The 24,698-nt window shown below is 39.0% G+C and overlaps 1 protein-coding gene across 1 annotated transcript in view; it reads left to right on the top strand.

Annotated features, from left to right (window-relative positions):
• Positions 1–8,083, top strand: part of NHLRC2 (NHL repeat containing 2) — a 31,382-nt gene extending 23,299 nt beyond the window's left edge. Inside the window, exons 6-11 of the mRNA XM_061458700.1 lie at positions 1,617–1,716; positions 2,185–2,416; positions 2,869–2,991; positions 4,135–4,344; positions 5,414–5,639; positions 7,099–8,083. Coding sequence (XP_061314684.1) covers positions 1,617–1,716; positions 2,185–2,416; positions 2,869–2,991; positions 4,135–4,344; positions 5,414–5,639; positions 7,099–7,364 — 1,157 coding nt within the window. The 3' untranslated portion in view covers positions 7,365–8,083. The remainder of the gene's footprint in view (positions 1–1,616; positions 1,717–2,184; positions 2,417–2,868; positions 2,992–4,134; positions 4,345–5,413; positions 5,640–7,098) is intronic.
• Positions 8,084–24,698: the final 16,615 nt, after the last annotated feature.

Here is a 24,698-nt window from a genome sequence, read left to right as displayed (position 1 = left end):
TTCCTTTGTCCACAGTCTTAGAAACTTGTGTCTTGATCCAGGGAATAGAAAGGGCTAAAGATAAACAGTGTTAAAATCATACCAGTACTATTCTGAAGAGAGCTCACAGTATGAGGAAATTAATTCTGGGGAAAGAAGGATGGTTTTTTCCCCTCTTGCAGTGTGTGAAGTGAGAAAGGTTTAGGATTAAAAGAAAAACAGCAGGATCTCTGTTGGGGGAATGGTGGTAATTTCATTTTAGGAAGATTGATTTGGACTAACTTCTCAGGTTTAAAACGCTGGCAAGTGTATTACATAGAATTGCTTTTATTTTGAAGCTCCCAAAATAGGGTGGTGGGGGGGGGAGGTATCCACTAGATTATTTGCATAAATGCCTATGAGATGTTTTAAAAGTTCACGTGAATAAAGTTTCTGTGAGCAATTTGAAGGTGTTTTTGAGTGGCTAATAGTTATTCCAATACCTGATACATTTATTCAGAAATGAACGTATCTTGTCTCTGACTAGACCAGACAATTGTATACAGTGTGTGTAGGCTAATACACTGTCTACACTTAGAAAGATAAGTGTCCGCATTTTAATGCAGTTTTTAAATGTCAACTTTCTGTTCCTTTTCAGAAGAGGCTAAGATAAGTAAATTTCTTTGGGGTTTCTTGGTTTTTAATGCTCTTTCACAATTTGTCTTCATGTATTCTTCCTTATACTGTAATGTGTTGTGTTTAAAGCTATAGAGCACTTACAGTGTTCTTCACTTTCCTTTTGTATCATTTGTGAAGTATTATCTGGGCAAGCTTAATGTAATTTATAGATTTGGATTGGTGAATACTACTTTTATACTTTGAGTTGAAAAAAATAGCTGCTTGAAGCATAGTTGAACACTTCTTGATAAAAGGTCACTGTTGCACAAATCTGTGTCTTGTATTTGTGGTAATACCTGCACATGTGCATAGGGAGAACAACTTGGAAACTGGATGGACAGTGGAAGGGGAAATGAGTAATTGCCCACATCACATCTAATGTTTGAATAGACAGCAGCAGTTGTGCTCCAGAGCGTAAATCTACATGACGCACAAGCATCAGTTACCCTTATCTTAAAAATGTTATGTACTCTGTATGTAATGTACTGCCACAGTTATTTCTCTCCAAGCCTGTAAACAACTGCCAGTAGCTTTTTGGAATATCTAATTTTCTGACTAACATAGTAAAAAAACCCAAAACATATATCCCCCACTGCCCAAACCATGCTTAGCAAAGATAAGTACATATTTGTTGGCTAGTATGAATCCAAAAATCGTAGGTGAAACATGGACTCAATAGCAAAATGTTGTGAAGAGCAAATCCCATTTGAAGTATTGTCTGTAGGTAGGGATATTAAAAATATTATTTTTATATCTTGGAAAGAGAGCAGAAATAAAGTAGAATTTGTGATAGAATGACATTTTCTCTCCTTCTCTTGCTCTTTTTTTTTGGTTGAGGGTGTTTTTTTTAATCTTTCCCATGGGAAAAGGAGAGCTGGAGTAGAGGGGATAGCAGGATTGATTTGTTGATTTGTCTTACAAAGCATTCCCAAAGTGTTTGTTGGATTTTTTTTCTCCATTTTTACATATCCATTTTAAAGTTTCAGGGACCCAGGAAGATGATGTTTTATGGATAGCAATGGCAGGCACTCACCAGATATGGGCACTGATGCTGGAAGATGGAAAACTACCAAAAGGAAGGTAAGCAACTAATAAGAGACAGGTGAATCTGCTGTTTGTCTTGATAAACAGCTTTCAAACCCCAAAGAGAGAGATAATCAAATTAAAAGTAATTTTTCTTGACTGTGCGTAGCTTGAAGCTTGCTGCTTCTGTTTAGACTTAAAAGTTGTGTGGCCTTTAAAGTCTGCCTGTTTTTTCCCCACATCTGCTAGATGGAATTAAAGATGCTACTTTTGCTATGAAACTATGACTTGGTAGAATACATTCATATAATTGAATGGTACTTTTCATTGCATTTGCTGAATTATCTAGTGAGGAATGATATACTGAGATGAAATACAAGTTAGCATAAAGGCATTGAATAATTCCCTGTGCTGCAGTAAAGTTGGTTTCATAACTCACAAGTGCTTGTCCTGTAGCTTCTGTTTATGCATAACGTCTGAAGTAGTTCAGACTCATTCCTGATCTTGGGTACTGTTTTCCTCTAGTGATTTAAAGAAAGGAGTCTGCCTTCGATTCGCTGGAAGTGGGAATGAGGAGAACAGAAACAATGCATACCCACATAAGGCAGGCTTTGCACAGCCTTCTGGTCTCTCTCTGGCTTCCGAGGAACCATGGAACTGCGTTTTTGTAGCAGACAGCGAGAGCAGCACTGTGCGAACCATCTCCCTGAAAGATGGAGCAGTGAAGCACCTTGTAGGAGGAGAGAGAGATCCATTGGTAATCACTTCAAACTTCCCTACACTGCCCTACTAATATTCCTCAAGCCTGACCTGGAGGACCCACTTTTGGGGTGAGAGGGTACATCAGTTTCCATGGCCATCAATTTCTTAACTTCACTGCTTGGAATGCAAATGTGTGCCAGTTGTGACACTCAGGTTGTAGTGCAGATTGATGCTCCTCAGATAACAAATCACTTATTTTTAAATAGCCAACTCAGTTCAGCATTGTGTGGTCACTAAAGCCAGCTGCATTCATACTGCAAATTTAAATGTGAGAGTTTCCATTTTCATGGTTAGCATCCACACTTCCCAGCTTTCAGTATCCTTGTTTTAAAGTTGTCTTGATATTTTTTTTTTAAGTCAGTGGATTTCCATTTAATTACAATCATTTAAATCATGTCAATGTTGAGTAAGCAAATGTATTAATTTAATAAAATAACGCTCTTTTAGAACTTGTTTGCCTTTGGTGATGTGGATGGAGCAGGCATAAATGCAAAGCTGCAGCATCCCTTAGGAGTAACATGGGACAAGAAAAGAAAACTGTTGTATGTGGCAGATTCCTACAATCATAAGGTAAGCATATTAGGAGCTCGTGTTTTTAACAGTACAAAGGATTATTTTAGGAACATACAAAGATTGTGCTTGGTTCAGTTAAGCTGAGGAAACAAGTCATAGAATCATGGAATGGTTTGGGTTGGAAAGGACCTTAAGATCATCTAGTTCCAATCCCCTGCCATGGGCAGAAATGCCTCATACAATATGAATATGAGTTGCTTTGGGGGTTCTTTTTCTTTTCTTCCTTCACTTGTGGGTTCCTCTCTTTACCATCATTTTGCTGTCACATGCTTTTGTATTGATATGATGGTCTCTTGGGGAAGGTGAATTTCAAGTTACAGTTTGGACCAAAGACCCTTTACATACCTCCTCCTGAAGATGCTGACCTAGAGGAAAAGAACTAGAAGTGCTTAGTCAGGAATACTGCAGGTTTGATAAAACCAGAGCGAGAGGACTTGCTTTTCCCTTAAGAAAGCCAGCCAAGTTTTGAGAAGATGTATTGTGGGTTGCCTCCGTGGAACTCTGAGATAATCGAGATTGTTTTGCGTGATTGTTCTTATGCGGTGTTGTATAAGCTTTCATGCTTAGAAGGTTGTGTCCTTAAACCATGACAGGTTAACTGTGTATTCATTAAATGCATTGAAAGAAAAGTGATCTGGTTTAATTTGAAGAATAAAGTATGTAACCCTGAATGCTTATTGAAAATGACATGGCAAATGAATTTTTGTTTCAGGTGTTGTATAAAGCATTATTAACTTTTTTGCTATTGTTTTAAGGAAAAAAATCACCTATTTTTAGGGGTCAAAAAATAGCATGCCAGTTTTGTTATGTCCTTACTCTTGTGGAAATGATTCCAGAAAGGCAGTACACCTTGGAAGAACGCGCCATTCAGCGTACTTTTATAGCAGGGGATTATTTGCTTTTGATATTATGAAAGGGAGCACTCAGTGAAGACCAAAGAAGAAGTAGAGTCCAGCAGGGAACTGGGGTCAAGGTGATGGGACATGTCATTTGATAAAGTATGATAATTTAGCTTCTAGGGGACACTGTTGGTACTGAAAGTTAATGCTGGCTTCTGAAAATGTGGGGCATAAGATAATGCAAAACTAAATCCTGGTGGGGTTTTTTTCAGAAAAGTTTTTTTTTCTGTTTTTATTCTAGATTAAGGTTGTAGATCCCAAGATGAAGAACTGTGCTACACTGGCAGGCACGGGAGAAGCAAGCAACGTCATTGGTTCCAGCTTTACACAGTCAACATTTAATGAACCAGGAGGTTTGTGTGTTGAAGAAAATGGCCGCTTGATGTATGTTGCAGACACAAATAATCATCAGATTAAAGTGCTGGATTTGAAAACAAGAATTCTTTCCATGGCAAGTAATACTTATTTGACAGTCTGATAGTGGTGTTTCTTGATACAAATGGCTATTGCAGGTTTTAGCAAGTAGTATAAAAATCATGTAGCATACAGTAGCTATATTCACAGAATGTTTTGTGATGAGCTGACAAATAAAGATAGCCTGTTGTTAAGATAGCACAGTTGTTGAAAGCTTAGTCTTTGGAAAGACATTTTTTGCATGAAAACAGAAACTGACCCTCTAGAAAAGATCAGTGCAGAAATGTGTGGTATTAAAAAATATAGCCCAGTTTTTCAGTATGAGAAGGATTTCATGAGCACTTTGTAACAAGTGGAGGTTGAAATCAATCACTAAGTCCTGTAATTAAGCTGAAGGGGATGATTTTTGGGGGTCAGTGACTTGAAGCAGGCTTCCAAGTTGTCAAGTCAAACCACTGTCATAATTGAGCCGTGCTGTATTTGCATATAAACATGAAGGCAAAACAAATTCGCGTTCCTATTCATCTTACAATGGCACTGTGTCTTAATGTTTTCATGTAAACATGTATCTGTATGAGACATAATGGTTCAACTGTCATCTTGTGTGTTTCTTGCATTTAATAATACAGATCTTAATGTGCATTTAAATTCTAGCATATAATGTGTTGATGGCTTTTGGGGGAAATTATCCCTTACTGTGCAGTCTGCATGGCAAAAATCTTGGATTTCATTACTGAAGCATGCAGTTTACCACCAGATTAGAAGAAAATACCTATAAATTTTATTTAAAGTAAAACTACAATTCAACTGTTAAATTAAAGGAGGCTCTAAAGTAGTTGTGTATTTAATACTAAGCTTTCAATATTAGTTTTTTTTTGTGGATTTAATACTAGTTTTTAATTTTGTGGATTTAATACTAGTTTTCAGAAAGCATTTTGTCCTTGTCTTTGTTGATATAGGATTGTTAGAGTCAGAAAGTTTTAGTCCAGTAGCCGTATTATCATGTGTTGGTTTTCCTAGTCCATGTCAGCTTAAACTGTGATTGCATTGTGAAAGCCTCTTTGCTTTCAGTACAAATAAATACTTTGTTTGATTTCCACTGATAGTTGCCTATCCTGGATCCAGAAGCAGGCGATGTTCCAGATAACCTGCCTGTGCAAAGGGAGAGAATGACAAGCCTTCCAAAGCTGCCTAAATCTGCACCAAATGTTCAACTTCCTTCACTAACAGTAGCTCCTGGCCAGACAATTAAGTTTTTATTAAAGTTGACTCTTCCTCCAGATTCAAAACTGAATGAAGAAGCACCCAACTACTGGTTCATCACGGCAGAAGGTAAAGTGCCTGTGTTCTTTTATTAGTTGTACAGGAGTAGGTGTGACACAAAGTAGGTTATATCATGATGCGCCTGCAGTACAAGGATCTCAGCCTGATGAATCTGAATGTCCCTCCCAGTCCTGTGTTCCTGTTTGACCTTGTGATGCAATACATGTTATTTAGAGTTGATATATTTAACAGCTGGAGTGTGAAGATTATAAAAACCCAAAGCACCTGATAAGCTGTCTTTTGCTTGAATTAATACCTGCTGCATTATCTTTATTTGCTTTTACTTTCTTGGAATAAGCTGCCAGTGAGGGCTTGCCCTCACTCCACTTTGTGTCTATGAATAGCTTATCCCAGCCCTACTGCCTGTTTCAGAAAGCTCACCTTGAAGCTGTAGCATACTCCTGGAAGAGATTCCTTTTCTGTGCTTTTGTCTCCTCCAAAAAAGTATTTGAGGTTCATTTATACCTAACCACATTAAACCTACTTTGTTATAATTGATATTTTTGTATTTAAAAGCAGTTAAAAATACTGTACAGGCACTACAATTTGTTTATGTGCCTTATGATTTAAAGTATTTTCTCATCCCAGTTTGTGCTTTTGGAGTACAAATAGTCTATTTCCAGGAGAGTCGGCACTTTTTGGCCTAGAGAATCTCCAAATGTTGTTGAAGCAAAGATACATGTGATTGTTTCAAGTGCTAGTAAAATTGGAGACTATAAGCAACCTAACCTCAGCAAGTCATTTCAAGCTCATAAATCCTAGAGCCAACTTCTAGGTATTTTCTGAAAAATGCCAAAAAGAGCACTTCATCCATCTCACTCACAGTAAAATACAGAGTACAATGCAAGGAGCTAGGTACATTTATTGTGCAGTTCATTTTTCAGCTCACGTACTCTTACATATTTAAATAAATGTGAAACTCAAAGTCTGTTGTAACAGCCTGAACACTGCTAAATTGCAGCAACCCACTCATAAAACTAACACTTCTGTTTGGAAATGCCATCATTTACCTGCAGTTTTATGCATGTATGGCAGATATCTTGCCTGGAGTATTTGATACAGATGTATAGAAACTTGTTAATTTAAGGAGTTTTGCTTGCATATCTCAGAATAAATTTTAATATCCTCTGAAGAACATATAGGAGAAATTATAGATCCAGTGCCTTTAAGTAAGATCTACTAGATGATTTTAAGGTCCTTTGTAACCCTAACTATTCTGTGATTCTACTATATGTATATTTATAGTTCTGAAGCAGAGCTATCTATCTCTCCATCCTTAAATGACTGCTAGAAGCATTTGTAAATTACTTTCCTATTATTGCCCACAACTGGAAGAATCATGAGGAAAATTTGTCCTAATGTTGCGTATGGGAAGTCCATGTTGTCTTATAGGTAAAATTAATATGTTCTGTAGGTTTCAGACATAGTGTTAAATAACTTAATCATAAAACTTCTTGTTCTTTTACAGATAATACCTGGTTGCTTCAAGGACAGCTTCTGTCTGGAGAAATAAAGGATGTTTCCTGTCAAACTGTAATTCCCTTTCAGTTACCAGGGAGCTGTCTATCAGCTGAAGCTATCCTGGCTATCAAAGTGTGCCTCTACTATTGCAACAAAGGTAGCAGTGCCTGTATGATGAAAGGAGTCTCATTCAATCAGCCTTTCCATATAGCTAGTGCAAACCAAGGCAGCTTGATTCAAGTTGAACTGATACACACATTTTTAAGTAACTAACCTGAAGCCAGCTAATTTCATACTTTATTTTGGTATCCACCATTTCTATAGGAGAAAATGCAAATAGGTAACTTTTCTCTGATTTTCTTGGAGCTTATGACAAAGCTAAGAAATAATAAACTTGATAAATGAATTAACCGTTCCCTACAACTTAACGTGAAAATTAATCATCACAACCTCACTTCTTTTCATTACAGTAGCAGCAATAAAATTGTAATACTCTAGCTCTGTTGCCAGTTGTGAATATGTTGGATATATGCCATTCTAAGCAATGAGCAACAATTGCTAGAGTCTCTTTGAAAGACCTGGTGTTACTTTGTGATGTTACTGTAAGAAAGTCTTTGCACTGTATATACTGTTAGAAGAGCTAGATCATTTTGTACTAACAAGTTACAAGTTCCATTTGTGCCCTTATTAAATTTTAATAGAATGTCAAAATGAATAGTTTCTTTCTCCACGCTGTAAAAGAGGTATCTTGCTTATTTTTCTGTAATGGAATTGATGACACATGTATTTTGAAAATACATCATAAGCTAATTGTGGTTCTAATTTTATGCAAAATGAGTGTTTTGCTTAACTACATACGACTGCCTTATGTGAAGAGCATAGTTCATGGAAAAATTTCTGTGAAAGGGAAGTGTTCAAGTTCCTACAGAAGAATTTCCTGCTGATTTCTAACAAAGAATGTGCCTCTCTTATGTGTATATATATAAAGAAAACCCCCACGGAACCATGCTGGAGTTTTTCTGATACATACCAATTTACATTTTATAATAAGTGGGAGATAAAGTTTGAATATCTGAACTGCAAAAATGAAATGTCAGCTATTTCAAGCAGGGTGAATCATTTTACTACTTTTATGATTTCGCTATAAAGACTTCTCTGAAGACTTTTGTCTTGCAAATACATAATATTAGGGAGAATATTATACTCTTGAAGTCTGATTCAGAGTCTTTTGAAGTCACTGTTAGTCCTTGCATTTGTAATAGTGGCCACTGAACCAGAACTGTATAGTAGTGGATTGTTTGCATTAATGTTCTTTTTGCTAGAAAACCTAATATTTGAGTAAGGTGCTTTAAAACTGCATTACAAAATTCTTCCTTTGGTTGGTAATGTTTTGCAAGTAACATTACTTCAGTTTGCCATAGTAGGTAGTAGGAATACAGGAGGGAGTGCAAGTTTTCTGCTTGAAGAGTTTCCTCAATGCTGAAGTGGCAATTGGATTAGGCTCTCTGCTCCGGTCATGAGGAGCAGTTCTGAGAAGGTGATTTTAAGTTTGAAGATCGTATTTTCACATACGTTATGATGCACAGTAGTGAAAGAATTTTTCTATAGTCTGTTCTAATCACCACTGTTCCTGGCACCTGTCAGGTGTCATACCCCAGTATGATTTGTTGTGGCTCTTTCCTACTTAAAGGCTAACTGAAATGTTGGTCATGAACTTGAAAGGCTTTTGTTTTAAGGGAGCCATGCAGACTGGTGTGGTTTTTCCTTCTATTGAAATGCCAGTCTATCTGCAAGTTCCCTGTACTACCAGAAATGGTTATTATCTCACCTGTCAGCAAGCAAGGGCTGGACTATTATTTTTCTTGTGTTTGTTTTTTAAGCAGCTTTTCTAAGTCAGTGGTTCAGCTCCTTTGAGTAAAGCTCTCAATTCTCACATGCCGTTTTGAAGAAGGAGAAAGCTTTGCTACTTTGTTCACAGACTGCAGATGCTATTGGAAAGATGAAAGTAGAGAAGCTGATTTGGGCATTTATAATTGTTTATACGTTAGTACAACTCTTTCAGAATTTGTTTGCTTCACTTTGGATAGTAGCCAGGAAACCTTGTATCAGCTTCCAGGTAGCCCACAGATTATCTGTTGCTTACTGAAAAAAAACAAGCTTTAGTTTCAGAAGTTCAGAATAATGAACCAAACTGTCAGAGCTGTCTTGACCATGCAATTCAGCAGATGGGTTTTTTCTCATTATCAGCTAGAATTGAATTATTTTCCTATTTCAATTGGATGAGATCATCAAATTCTGCCTGTATTACAGTACTCAAAAAAGAAAACCAAAAGTCAACAAATCTGTTTTCTTATTGACTTTTTAATTAATGTATTGCTGTAGGGGAAAGACTGTGTATTCCTAACTTTATTTAACTATGGTGTGTAATGTTTGAATATAGTATTGTAGATATGTTTTCTTTCTAAATGTACATACTTGAATGTTCGTTTAAGTGTCATACCCTTTTTGTTTTCAAGTTTCAATTTTTAGTCACTGTACATAGACACATGTGGAACCACTATGAGCTTATTGGGAATTGTTGATACTAGGTAGTAGGATCAAGCTGAAGTCCAGGATCAAACTGTAAAGGACCTTTAAATCATGAATCATAGAATACCAGGTTGGAAGGGGCCTCATGGATCATCTGGTCCAACTTTTCTAGGCAAAGCATGACCCAAACTAGATGTCCCAGCACCCTGTCCAGCCGAATCTTTAAAGTGTCCAGTGTTGGGAAGGCAGAGGCAGAAGGTGTGATGCCATCTCAAAAAAGATGGTGTGTCTCAAAAAGACACACAACCCTATTTACAAACAAAAGCTGTATATCCCGATATGCTTTCGCCTCACTCGTAGTTGCTTTTCCTGACTCAGTGGGTTTCACAAAGGGACACTGCTCTGATTGTTCACCTTCATCATCTTAGATGCAGCTCATTGTGCTCCAGTTCTTGCTGATGAGGTTACAGGGGTTCTTCTGCTCCTTGCTCTGTGTATTCACTGTGACTGGCCTTTCATCATATAGCCTAACACTGTGCTTTGTTTGTCCAAGGAATACCATACCCATTCCTGGAGTCACTCCTGTTTCACTTGTGGTGTGCAGACATTTGAATGTTCTATAATTAAAAAAAAATGGGGTTTAGAAGCTTGTGATGTTTAGGGATACTATTTCCATTCCTTCCTCTAGGGTTTACAAAATGCTGTTAACAGTAAAGCAAGTGCTGTCAATGTAACCAGACAGTCAAACAGAATAGCATGTACAGGTTATACAGGAATTTATTTCAGTTAAGTACCAGACAGCATCCTCAAAATATGATTCAGAAAAATAGAAGATGTTACTACTCGGTCAAAATGCTGACAAAAATTAGGTCTATTGATGACTCTCTGTATGGTAATGCAGTTTATTAGTGGTTCCTGATATAAGAATTCTAAGTAGGTCGGTATTGCTCAGCACTCCCAGGTTTGCATCTTACAGTAAAAATGTGTAACTGAAGACCTTTTCAAAACATCTCTTTCAGCTGACCTTAATAGCTTTTGCATCGGACCTTAATAAGTTAATGAATTACTCTAGCAAATCTCTAAAGAATATTGGCCATGGTTGTGTTGTATAATGGAAACAAGTTCAGTGGCATTTGCAGCCTTTAGTTGTAGTGTTTGATTTTTTGGAACAGCTTTTTGTTTTCAGTGAATATATTAATAGCTCCATGAGATGCTTTTAAATGTTTATTTAATTACCATACAATATTCTTCATTAGACTAGGAAAAAGATAATGTGGTTTGGAAGAGGAAGTGCAGTGTGTTTTAATAGCTTCTTCATGTTGTTTGAATCGGTAGTATCTTTCCGTAGTTTGTTGCCTTTTGTTGGAGGAAGGGAAGGGATGCCGGCTATGTAAACCAATTGATGGGCACATATTTTATGCGTGCATTTTCAGTTGATTCCTTTTTGTGTTAGATTCTCACATACAATTTTGGGGTTTTCTACTGGATGCACTTCTTCATAGTTTGTGTTTTGCCTCTCATGCCTCCCACTTGGAGATGTGGTAATGTGATACAGAACAAGTACAGACCAGATGAGTAATACATGAGAAAGTGGGTTTATAGCATCATATAAATGCTTTATCTGCTTAGCATGAGAAAAGGTGCATATGGCTTCCAGTACTTTGTATATATTCTTAATGCACTTTTTTTATTCCAGTGGGCAAATCTTGTAGCTCAAACTATGGGTAAAACTGCATCTCTTGCTCAGAGGAGGGGGATGATCAGAATGAAGTGACTTTCCTTCTCGTGCAGGGGCATGTCCTTCTGGTTTTTTTAATTACTATTTATTTTAGCAAATAGAATTGTATTATTGACCACAATTTTTCTTGATTTTTTTTTTTTTTTTTTTTTTATTCCTAACAAGGTTTTCTACATACATGGAAGCTTTAAGTGTCTGAATTTATAGAGTTATGAGTGATAAAAGCCATTTTGAACTAGATATAGTTTTGCAGACAATAGCAGAAATTTATGTGCATTCTTAAGATCTGTAATGTTTAAAAATCACTGTTATTCATTATGACTTACCTCAAAGGCACATTGCAGCGAAGCTCCCACAGAAGTGTGTTCATAAACTTCATATAGCAACTCACTTTGTTTAATGTGTGGGAGATGCTGTGACGCATTGTGTATATTTGTCCTCCAGGCTGCAGTTGTGCTGCCTGAGGAGAATTTACCATGCACAGCAGCTTATCAACCACCCTCCACTAACTCTCCACTCAAATCTGCCAGTTCAGTTGTTAATAAAATTGCTAACACGTATCAGTAATTTTAATTAAACATTTAGCATTTAGAATTAATCATTATAATTTTCACTGAAATCAGTTGTCAGGGATTAGAGCTTCCCTGTCCCAAGCAGGGAAAGAATAGTGACAATTAGTTGGAGACGGTTGTTGAAAATGTGAGCCCTGGTTATTTTTTAATTAAGCCACCTCATCTGTCTTTGTAGTGTACAGTAAATCATTAATTTAGAAATGATTTTCTAATATTTTACATTCCGTTATGTTCATGTAACCCAATTTAAATACCATCAGAAGCAGCTGTTCTGTATTTTATAGTTTTTGTACTACCATATGTAAAATCACTGCTCTCATTAAGGATCAGGATTCATTCTCCTTTAGGATTCAGCACACCTATGTCTGAGTTCCTGAGTTTACCTTAGTTTCTTTGTCATAGAATTGTATAATCATAGAATGGTTTGGGTTGGAAAGGACCTTGAGATCATTCAGTTCCAACCCCCTGCCATGGACAGGGACATCTCACACTAAACCATGTCATAGAATCATAGAATAGTTAGGGTTGGAAACAACCTTAAGATCATCTAGCTCCAGCCCCCCTGCCATGGGCAGGAACGCCTAAGACTGTCCAGCCTGGTCTTGAACACCGCCAGAGATAGAGCATTTACCACTTCTTTGGGCAACCTGTTCCAGTGCTTCACCACCCTCACAGTAAAGAACTTACGTCTAACCTGAACTTTCCCTCTTAAAGTTTAAACCCATTCCCCCTTGTCTTGTCTGTACAGTCCCTGATGAAGAGTCCCTCTCCAGCATCCTTGTAGGCCCCCTTCAGATATCTTAAGATAATCTGGTAATAGTTACTGGATTCTAGGACCTATCAGCACCCACCCCATGATTCTAGGTAGCATTAGAATAAGATTATGTCCTCAGGTCAGCTTCATCAACCTTAGCACTTACGCAGCTACTGTCAAAAGTTTTACCTTTACCTCTGGCCTTGTCCAGTGAGGTCCTGAGGTTGGTTTTAGATCTCTCAGAACATCCCATCAAACTTGAGTGCCCTGTGCCGTGATTTTGATGTCTTTTGATTTCAGGAAACGTTGATCCTATAGGTTAAATACTTTGGCTGTTATGTAATTTGCTGTCTTAACTATGTGCTTAATTATTATCAGTGGAACAGATTTTTGTCACAGCTGTAAAGGTAGAAACCTTGGATATAAGTTGAGGAATGTTTGTGTAACTGTAATTACTGTAAGTACTTGTTGCCCACTTTGCTAGTCCCTTGCTTTCAAGCACTCCAGAGGACTTTCTGTCCAACTGCAGGCCGTAGGACTAAGCAAAAGAATTGCAAGTATTTTTCAAGTCTTGCCTACTTCTTTTGAAACATTGACAGTTTTACTCTAAAGAAACCTCATTTGTGAAATTCTGTTTGTAAGTTCTACCTGAAGTTAATGCTCTGTACTCAACATGCCTCTGAAGAGCAATATTACACACAGTTATTTCCCATTTTGCCTAAGTATTAAGAAACTCAACCTATCTGGCCCTTGTCAGACTTCATAGAAAGCAAAGCAACAATTCCTGGTTTGATTTTACATTCATGTTGTTTGAAAAATAAGAGCTTGATTTTCTAGCTCTTGATTGAACTGAAATACCTGTGTATGAACCATACGTTCGAGGCATCTGTCCTGCACGTTGCCTATAGCAAATAACTGGCTTCCAGTTCTTAACAATTTTGAATTGATAGAAGAGTGAAGAAACAGAATTGCAGAATGTTTTATTTTTTGAATATTTAATTTCTAAGCTATCCAGTTTCACTTTTCAAGGAGAACTGGTGCAATTAAAACTGTCTCTTCTGTAGAATTGCTGCCATTAGTGTACCATTAATCATTGTGTCATTAAAACCTCGGGTGGATCTGTGTGATTTTATAGAGAAATTAATTAAGGAGAAAGAATAAATGAAGGTAGTTGTAAAACTGCAACAGGGTGAAATCCAGATGCTCCAGGGTTAGCAGCAGATATCTTTAGGGCCAGGATTTCAGCCCAGTGTGACAGAAATTCCATGTTTAAATTACATCATTCTGACTGAAGGAAGAAATCAGTGCCTTCCATAACAATACTTGAACGTACATCTTTACAGAAATGCTGGAGTACTGATTGAAATAAGATATTTGACCTTCGTGGTTTGCAAGTTTTCAGGGTTTTAATTCTACTAATTCTGAAACTGAAGAGTTTTCTTCATGTTTTATGAATGAAGTTGAAATCGAGGTGCTTACAATTCAAACTACTCTTCTTACGAAGTACTTCAAAATGTTATTTTGTTGTTTGGGGTGTGCTTGTCTTGTGAACTTACTTCTGAAACTGTTGTTACCTCTTTTGTACGCTTCAGAGCAAACTTGGCAGGGAGATTTCAAACAGCTTCAAATTCAGTGAGATGGAAGGCAAAACATGCAGTGATCTGAAAGGGTGAGGGTGATGCTTCTTGGTATTTGAGGGGTGGAGGGTTGGTCTCTGTTTTGTTTGGTTGGGTATTTTTTCCCCTGTTGTACAGATCAGCAAGGATTCTTTAAATGGCAGAAGGTTGTGTGTAGGGGCAGCTAGGAAGGGTCAGCTTTTCTCACTGTGAAACCATGTAACTGCATTTAGATTCTGATTCTGGGATGTGTAGAAATCCCAGCAATATAACACTAGTGAAGAAAGTCACATTTGAGCACTTAACACCTTAATAAATGCCTCTATATGGTTTAAGGGGAAAGGGGGGGATTTTTTCTTCTTCCTTGAGAACTTAAGTGTTGTTTTGTGGACATTGGAATATTTCTGTCTGCTCTTTGAGATACTAAACCTCTGTTTTTCCATTACATTTGATGCAAAGCCTTTCAGATGTCTGAGCATTTAAAAGATGTGGTTTATATTTGTTGCTACAAAATATGTGAAGAATTAAAAGTGAAGGCACTTCATCTACAGCTGATGTAGATTGTGTAAATTCTTCATATACAGCATTGCCTAATAGTGTTTGGAATATTCATGGATTATGATCCTTTTTAGCTAAAAGGTAAATGTCCTGTAATATTATGAGAACAAATAAATAGACTGTAGAAGAAATGTCAGCCTTGGATATCAATTCAACAAATAAACAGTGATTAAAGAATGTCCTCTTTCTCCTGTGGAACCTCTTTTCCCTTGTAAAGCTTTTTCATGGAAAAATAAACATTCAGCATTTTATCTTTTCTTTCAAAGCTGGCTTTCTGTGTCAATCTTTACATGCCCGTAGATGTGGGAGTTAGGAAATGCATCTGCCGTAAGAGGTTACAGCTTGATTGAAATCCTTTAATTAACAAGTGCTTTTGGTTTCACACTCCCTTTCCCACAGGGCTCTGCGGCTGTGGATGTCAGATGGCCATTTGGTGACCTGAGGGCTGGTAAAGCATGCAGTCATGAGGAGTCCCCAGCTTCCAGGTTACCAAGTGGTCTGAAAACCAAAGATCTGGTTTTATTCCATTTCTGCAGACAAGAGAGGTGAGAAATGGTGTGCTGCATGAGTCAGTGACCAACTGGTTTGTAGCCTTCAGTTTATCCTAGAGCAAGCTTAGCTACCGCAACAGATCTCATTGCATTGAGCTCCACTTTGAAGCACTGTTTGTTGACCGTGTTACTGTGGCTAAACTGTGCCACAGTTTGCAGTGTGTGGGTGCCTGTTTAACGTAAATAATTATGGTTGAGCCATATTTCAACAACAGCTTCTAAAAAAAACAACTGTTTGTTTTAATTGTTTTACTTGGATAACAGTTTCGCAGCTCTGACTAAGAACATATGGACGCAGAGTACTAAGACAGGCTTCTCGTGCGCACTGATACAGCTGAGGACCAACATACCTGTGAAGATAATCCCTTATTTATGCAACTCAGCATGTTTTTATTGATACAGTGATTTATCATTGATGAAAGCATGGAATGACAAAGATTCTGGCATATCTGCTAACAGGACAGCCCCAGCAACAATAGTGTATCTATGTAGGGTTTTTTTCCTCCTTTGCTAAAGATCATTCCTCATATCTATTCAAATATTTAAAACACTTTTACATGCTACCCTTAAAACACAGCTAACTTTCTTGGATTTCCATCCAGATTAAATGTATTCAGCTTAGCCTGATGTAGTGAGTCTGAACCTGACAAACATTCCAACAAATCTATTTGCAATTTCTATGTATCTAAAGCCTCTGCCAAGCCTCAGCTAGCTTAGGCAAGGTCATGTCATCTCTCAGCATCTCAGTGAGCATTTGCCTTGTGTCATAACGCTGAAAGTTCACCTGCTCTGAAATGACACCTTCTCCCCCTACTTTTCTCTAAGTACTCTTCAAACAACAAGCCTGTACATACGCATACTTGTACATTCTGTGTGCAAACAAATGCATGATGCTTGTTTGTGTAATGGCATTTGTGTGACTGAGCTGGGTTAATGCATCTTGCCAGAAGGCAGGGAGGCACTGCCAGGTGGTCACAAAATCGCTGCTCTAGGAAACAATTAATTAGGTTGGTCTAAAGGCAAGGGAAAGGAGCCTTTCATGTGAAATACATTAACAGGGCCAAGATATTTTCTTGTTATTACGAGGGATTCTGCAATCTCCTGCCAAGAGGAACTTGCCCGGAGATTGGGTAGATGGAGCTTTCAGTGTGTCTCTCCCTGCCCTGTGCTTCCCATCTGAAGCAGTTTCCTGTGGCTGTTGGAAATCATGACCCTGCTGCCTCATCTGAGTTTTATCTCTTCTGCCTGTCACCCTGGTATTTCATGTACACAGTCCCACCAGGAACAGAAAACACTACCTGATGGCTCTGTTGTAATTCTACCCTCCCTATAACTGGGCTTTCTAGAGCTGCTTTGTTCTCCTTTGCCCTCTTCCTTAAGCACAGAAATCAAAGCAGAGGTGAGGATTTCAGCCTACAAGTGTAAGAGTAACTTCCTAAAGTACTGTTATAGCAACACCCGGTATTTCTTTCTTTAGAAAAGCATTAGCAGGTTGTAACACTTAGCTAAATCTCTCCATAGTTGTTCTATCTCCCCTGAGCCCAGAGTATGTGGGCTTACCAGTGCTCAGAGCTCCTAACAACAGGCTGTAAGTAGTGGGTGTATTTTCCAAAGGCTGAACAAAGCTGCAATACGGAGGAGTAGTTACATATTAATGAAGAGGTTGCTTCAGTAAAACCAAATTATTTAGTCAAATCTACCCTTGTGCTGTGTATTCACTTGTGAATTCCATCCACGGTGGAACTGCAGTGTTATTTCTGATCTTTGAAGCTATCATTGCAATTACTGTCCTTGAGAACTGAAAAGTTGTTCTAGCACCACCTTTATTTACTAACGAGAAGGCAGCACATCAGGTTTGATATCTCCTTTATACAGCTGGGCTTTGCAAAGCACATCACTTCCCTAGCAAAGGTCTGAACCCTGCGTCTAAAGCGACGGCACGTTAAGCATGACGTGTGTTAAGCAGAGTCAGCAATTTAAGGGTCAGCAGCAAGCAGAGTCACTACATCAAGGCCTTGGCCCTCCCAGTTGTTATCTGGGGTTGATACTAAAATACAGAGATCACTAAGCATGGGAGATGTATCTGGTTTTCAGTATCTTAATGCATTCAGCAATTGGAATCACAGGAGAGAATATAAAAGTGAAATGTGCCAAGCAGTGCGTAGGAGCATCGGTGCCTGAACAGCAGTTAAATGCAAGGGAAATTTGCTGGGGACTACTGAGATACCTGTCATTTAAATTTCTCTTTATGCAGTTGAGTGAAGATGGATTTAATTAGCATCTTTGCTGTGCTCCTTCTGTGGAAGCGCTACAAAGTGCTGTTGTTAGCGCAGATTTAAATCAAAGGAGGTGCATGTGGCAGAACTTCTTAGACTGTATGAAGAAGGTGTAGAGGATGTACTGGAACACTCAGAAATGAAGTGTCTAGTAAAGAGAGACAAAATTTGCCTCACAAATTCAAGTGTAAAATGAAACATTTACTGAATCATAACGGGATTAGTTACAAATTTAAACTAGCAGGGGATTAAAACTTTTTATTTACTTGAGGATGCTGAACAGGATGATTCTCTTCACAGTAGGTTTGAATTACATGGAAGTGCATGAAATACGGGAAGAATACAGAACTTTACCCAGAGAAGAGGAGTAAGATGGATGGCATATTTTATGAACATGTAAGCATCTTTCTTCTAATATACAGCAAGCTTGCTGATTTTAAAACCATGTTATTTATTAGTGGATGGAGAGTCTCAGCAACTTTGTGACCTGCTTCTGGTCTATGTAAGTATATCCCCTATAACCAAAAGATTGTATCTTTTTCTTATACACTTGGTACAGGGTCTCTCCTGCTTTCACATACTGCAGTACCTAATCACTTGTGACATCCTCTGGCACTCTTCGTATCACAGGTTTGGTCTTAGCAACAGGAGAGACTACCTTACAGGCATCTAACAGCAGACAGGCATTTGTTTTCCATGAACAGCCTAACTCAGATGGACCTATCATAGTAATTGCTTTCCACCTTTTCCTAACAGATTGTGGAGTACCTTGTACAGCAGCAAGCAAAGAATGTTCAGGGCTCTTCTGGATTTAATCCATGCTGAAGCTTCTCACAGTCCTGAAGGAGAGTTATTATTCATGATTAAAATCCCAGGAAAGAGCTAATTTCCTATTTGCAAAATAATCCCAACAAGTTTGTTAGCCTAGAAAAATGGTATATATTCAACTCAGAAGTGTTTATAGTCAGGTAAAAACACCTTCAGAAAAAGGGATCAAGCTATTCTGAAGCAATTCTGACCTGCCAGCTTAAGCTTAACAGTATGAGGACTATTGTAAGCAGTGATACAGCCTATCCATTTTTTTTCTTGTCAGCCAAACAAATCAGTGAGGAAAATGCACTAGGATTATCCTACATCTCAGCATTAGAGGCTACTGAATTTTCCTCAGTTGGGGAAGAGACTCAGATTCAGTAGTAAGTTTGACTCTGACGTAAACCATAAACTGATCCCTTAGGTGGAATAAAGTTTCCTGCTTCTAACTGCACCATGGAGTTTATGCAGTTCTCTCAGGCAGCAAATAAATACCTTTATTCCTACATTGCTACACACCTCTTGGTAATCTCTGCTGAGTTTCTTATAGTAATTATATACATGATGCTTTTCACTCTACCTTCGTCTTATTCTCCCAAAGCCCGTTGACTATCTGCTTATAGCTCTTCTCACTCAGAAAGAAATTTAGTTTCTCTCATATTGGAAAAAAATATTCCTAACCTATATATCCCATCCCTTTTTCTTTTTACACTCTTGAAATGTGCTATTAGCAAGAGCTCCTGCTTCCTCTATTTCACTTCTACGTTACATCCCACTGACCACTGAAATTGCTCTCAGCAAGGTTTCTAATGATCTATTGCTAGACAAGAATCCTCAATCTTTGTGGCCTGCCATTTGCCTTACATGTGCTCAACCAGCCTTTTAGTTTTGAGATTTTCACTTTATTTCCTTCTCTACTTCCCTTTATTTCACCTCTCTGCATACTTTGGAAACTCCTCCTTCATCATGATGAGGCTGAACAGTCCTCATCTTTCCCATCTCCTCTTCCTTCCTCTTCCTTCCCTCATCTCCTTTGCACACTTTGCCTCTGGGTGGTACGAAGTTCAGCAACCACCTGTTCTGAGGAGTCGGGGTCCTACCTCTCTCCTTCAGGATGATCTCTTTCTATCAAACTTGTCTCATCCTTTATCTTCCTTTGGCTTTACAAATATAGTTGAAAACAATCCTACTTATTACAGACTGTGGTGGTGCCTTCTTCCCCACTTCTCCCCTCTCATCTTCTGGGCTGCTCTAGGATTTCATGAATTCCATCAGGCCTTGGCTTTTGAGTAATGAGCTAGGCGGCGAAGCATCCCTTGACCATACCAGGCACTCTTGCATGGTTAAGGAGGGAGGCACTGATTGTTCCCTGGCCAAGATGGGAAGCAAGAGCAAGGATAATCAGTCATGCCCTGACAGCTTTAAAACACTCCTTCCCTTGATCGTATCAGAGTGGAACAGCACCACTGTGACCGGAGTTTTGAAAAACTTCTAGTAATTCCTGACTCAGTTTGTGGCCAGGATGGAGATTTATTAATGACTAAAGCCAGTCGTCTTGCAGCCTTATAGATAGTGGTGCTAAGTGAGGCCCTTTGAGCTCTGCTGGCCCGCAGCAGACAGCAACCAGCGTCTCCCTCTGACTGGACTGATGCCCCTGCACTCCTTAAGACTTGACCCTCACCCATTGAGAAATGCTGGGACGTTAGACGCGAGTATTTTACTGACTCAAGGGGGATATTTAACAGGCACCTTCATATGTATTTATATATGTGTGTGTATGTGCTAGATTGTTACAGCAATTGTAGTAAATTCTGCTGACTTATAAGATCCACTTTAAAACTGCAAACTGCTGCTAAATGACACTTACAGCCTTTTAGATGTATACTGTTGATCAACTCTGAGACTAAGACTAGATTCAGCTGAACCTAGGATCCTTTAGGAGTTTAGAAAGCAAGGGGGTCTGTTCCAAACCTTGTGACTCAACAGGAGGGTCTTCCTTACGCTTTATGCCTTCAGTCTCTGTATCAGTCATATTCACCTTGATTTTCTAGTGTAGGCTTCATCCATGTAATAAATGATAGCATGAACCTTGCCATTGAACCCTGTTGAGTCATGCCTTTATAAATCATATTAAAACTGCTCTTGCTAATACCTTTGATGGTCATTCTTTGAGCAACTCTAAATCCTTCATTTCATGACACAGACAAGCCTTAGAACTTCAGCATTTGTCCAGATTTCAGCATCTCTCTGGGTCCTTACATTTGAGCAGTATCTGAATCTTTACAGATCTTTTTTCTCTCTGTTTTCTCTCTCTAGCCTGAACATTTGTTCAAGGTTTTCTACCTCATGTCTGTCACAACACACAGTGTTAGTTTAAAGAATCTTGTCCTGCTCTTACCTATCCAAAATGCCACTTGCAAGGTGTAGGTTTTGTAGCCCGAAGGCTGATGACTGAAACATTACTCTCTTGAATCCATCTGCCAGTTCTGTCTACTTGCTAGTACCAAGCATATGCTGCGTCTCCGCATGTTTCAATATGCCATTCACAGCATAGTCAAAACTTCACAGATAGCATATATTAATTCTCAAATACCAACTCCTGCCTGTGGTTTTTTCACCTTTCTGAGCCATTATCCACTATTAAATCTTGCAAACATTGCAAAAAGTACCTCTGAGGCTGCCCTTACGTTTCAAAAGGATTTCCTCACCAACGCTGACAAAGGCTTCCTTACAACACTGAAGTACTGTCAAATTTAGGCTCTGCTGGACTAAGATCGCTCACTCTTAAGCCATCAATATCTCATTGTTTGCTGTCAGACTCCAGCTGTTGCTGCACTGCGCTGGTTGTAGCTTGGTGTCGTACACTGGTTGTAAGCTCTTTGTGGATGTAGGACTTTATTCTCCCTGTGTGTTTACCCAACACCTAATGCCACGGAGTTACTCCTGAGAACTCCTAGACATTATGGTAATATAAATGATAATAGCAGTTGGTAAGACAGGTTTATTTCCATGGCAGTGCTTACTCTTAGCAAAACAGCTTTTAAAATAGATTCAGAAGCCAGAGAAATGAAACAAATGACTTACACAAAATTTTAAGTTCTTCTTAGAGTCATAGGATCATAGAATCATAGAATAGTTAGACTTGGAAAGGACCTTAAGATCATCCAGTTCCAATCCCCCTGCCATGGGCAGGGACACCTCACACTAAACCATGTCACCCAAGGCCTCGTCCAACCTGGTCTTGAACACTGCCAGGGATGGAGCATTCACAACCTCCCTGGGCAACCCATTCCACTGCCTCACCACCCTCACAGGAAAGAATTTCTTCCTTATATCCAATCTAAACTTTCCCTGTTTCAGTTTTAACCCATTACCTCTTGTCCTATACTTCCATCATTCCAGTGTCTTGCTCTTGCTATCAGTTTGTAGATGAGTTTCCCATTGCTTATCCCACTGAAGCTTCAGAAATGTATAAGCAAATAAATTAAATAACCTTTCTGAACTGAGGGATTATGTCCTTAGTCCAGGAATTCCGGAAGGGCACATAGAGTTCAGCTGAGCTGGATTTCTCCCTGGGTTCAAGTCCTAAATGGGTTCAAGTCCTAAATGGGTCCAAAGGTTTTATCATGCTTTTTGTAGGGATGTTTGATCACACGCTGAAAATATGTTGAAGTTGGCTGGAGATGCATCTGTCTTCACAATATTTATTGACTTCTTTCATTTGTTCTAATGGGTAAAGAGATAATTGATTGGAATGGATAAAAACCAAAAGACCGTGGGACATAGGGTTTGATCCTGCACTATGGTACCTCTGTCTTCCATCAAAATACAGCAGATCCTGCACACAGACGAGTGAAGGGAGGGGCCTTCCCATTGTGGACTGTTGCAAGGGGTGCATCTATAGGAGGTGAGGTTTGTGGCTATGTTTAATTCCCATAGAAGCTCACTGCATGGCTTTGGACAAGCTGCAGGATAGTTTCTCGAACTGCTGGTTGCTACCATTATATATATGGAAGTCTGAGTGATTGGTCAGTGCTCTTTCCTAAGTGCTACCTGACAGTTTGTATTTGGCACTGAACATCTGGGAGATCATGAACAATTTCATGGATTTTACTTGATACTTTGAGCAGAAGGATTCAGTCTCCCCAACCACAGGTCTATTCTCACCATACTTCTCATCATTCCTGTATTCTCTGGGGGACACAGGCTACCACTGCTTCTGCAAACCGGATGAAGTCAATCCTCCCAAGGGGAGGCTTTTGGCTGTTTGAAGCATAAGTAATTTCTTCTGAGGAAAGGCAGTGGTCCAAGTCCTGTTAACTGGTTAGATGATACTCTTCCATGGGGAAGCACGTCTCAGTAGAGAAGGAAGACATGTAATGACCTCCTATTTGCAGCTGGGACATACTGCTGTAGCTCATGAAGTGATGATTTCATCTTCAGCTACAGTCCAGACAAGAAGCAATGAAAGGCATTTGTAACTGAGGCCAGTAGCCTGCCAGTATCAGTGTCTCCTGGTCAACAAGGGAAGGTGGAAAGCCTTGCCCTGAGATGGAGCTGTGCCAATGAGGAATCCCGGAATACTCCAGGTACACTGTGAATACTCAGACAGATGGTCAGGGAGCATTTTCCTGGGGAACTTCTGCAATCGTATGTAAATCTGGCCTTGCCTGGTTTGTTTTTGCCTTTAATCCCAAAGAATTCCGGTCTGATATTCTAACCTTATTTTCTGATGTTCCATTACAACTAACTTGCAAAGCCTCCTTCCAGTATGCGTGGGATCCTGAGCTTAGATTTCACTAAGAGCTGCCTTTTTAACTCTCTCACACCTCCCTCTAGTTGATTTTCCTTTTAAGATAATGCCGTATCTAAGGAAAACATTGGAAGGAACAATCTGCTGTTTTCCCTTTTCTGTAAAATGAGGGACTTGAAGTGTAAAGCATCAAGTACATGACATTAACATTGGGAAACAGGGAAATAAGATTCATTAAAATTCAGCAGAAAAAATATCTTAGGAATGTAATTTTCTTTTCATGATTCCCTAACTTTGGTTTATTTATTTCACAGTTCTAAGGGAGTCACAAATATATGTTTTGGGTTAAAAAATCCTATAGCTAATGCAATTAGCTATATTGCATAGCCTCTCTTCATATATACATATACTTGTATATAGCCTCATAGATAATCTCTCTGGAGAAGAGAAGGCTGCATGGAGACCTCATAGCAGCTTTCCAGTATCTGAAGGGGGGCTATAGGGATGCTGGGGAGGGACTCTTCATTAGGGACTGTAGTGATAGGACAAGGGGTAATGGGTTAAAACTGAAACAGGGGAAGTTTGGACTGGATATAAGGAGGAAATTCTTTCCTGTGAGGGTGGTGAGGCACTGGAATGGGTTGCCCAGGGAGGTTGTGAATGCTCCATCCCTGGCAGTGTTCAAGGCCATTTTGGACGAGGCGTTGGGTGACATGGTTTAGTGTGAGGTGTCCCTTCCCATGGCAGGGGGGTTGGAACTGGATGATCTTAAGGTCCTTTCCAATCTAAACCATTCTATGACTCTACAATGAATATTTTAGTCAGGATTGTGAGGTTTCATAATGAAAACTGTCATAAAACACAACAGAGTCAGGTCTTGTCTGTTATGGCAGTGCGAGTTGATAGTACTCAGCTCTGTGTGATTATATATCAGTTTCCTAATCCTTGGACCATAATTAAGCACTATTCTTGTTGCTACTGGCTTACAGATGTTTGAGCCATCTCTCTGGAATAATTTTTCTTTCACCTGCCCCCAGCTCTATAACTTCAATTGAAATCTCTTGGGTTTCAGGGGGTGTTCTAAGTTTTGACTTATGAAATCACTTCAGAGTAAAATCACTTCCATATTATTTTTCCTACTGAGAAATAAAACGCATTTTTAAGTGTCATCATTTTCGCAGAGGCAAAATTGTGTGTCCTGATGAGCTGTACATGGCAGACATAGAGCCCCAGTGCCCGGACCAGCCATGGTAGGAAAAGGGCTGTGCATACCAGGAGCTGCCTGCCCAGGTGAACCAACAGCCTGAGAATAAACTAGGAGCAGGAGCTTGACATTAAATACAGAGGGAGTTGCAATAAAAGAGACGTTTGAGATCAACATGCTAAGCAAAAAACATGTTAAAGTAGTCCTTGACCTGCCTGATGCTCAGAGGTGCTACTGCTCTCAGAA

This window comes from Pezoporus flaviventris, unplaced genomic scaffold (assembly GCF_033815535.1).
Source record: "Pezoporus flaviventris isolate CSIRO_AGI_PZ_B2104156 unplaced genomic scaffold, CSIRO_AGI_Pfla_v1 ptg000029l, whole genome shotgun sequence".
Classification (NCBI taxonomy): domain Eukaryota; kingdom Metazoa; phylum Chordata; class Aves; order Psittaciformes; family Psittacidae; genus Pezoporus; species Pezoporus flaviventris.
Note: the sequence above shows the minus strand (reverse complement) of the source record. Positions and strands in the feature narration are given on the sequence as shown.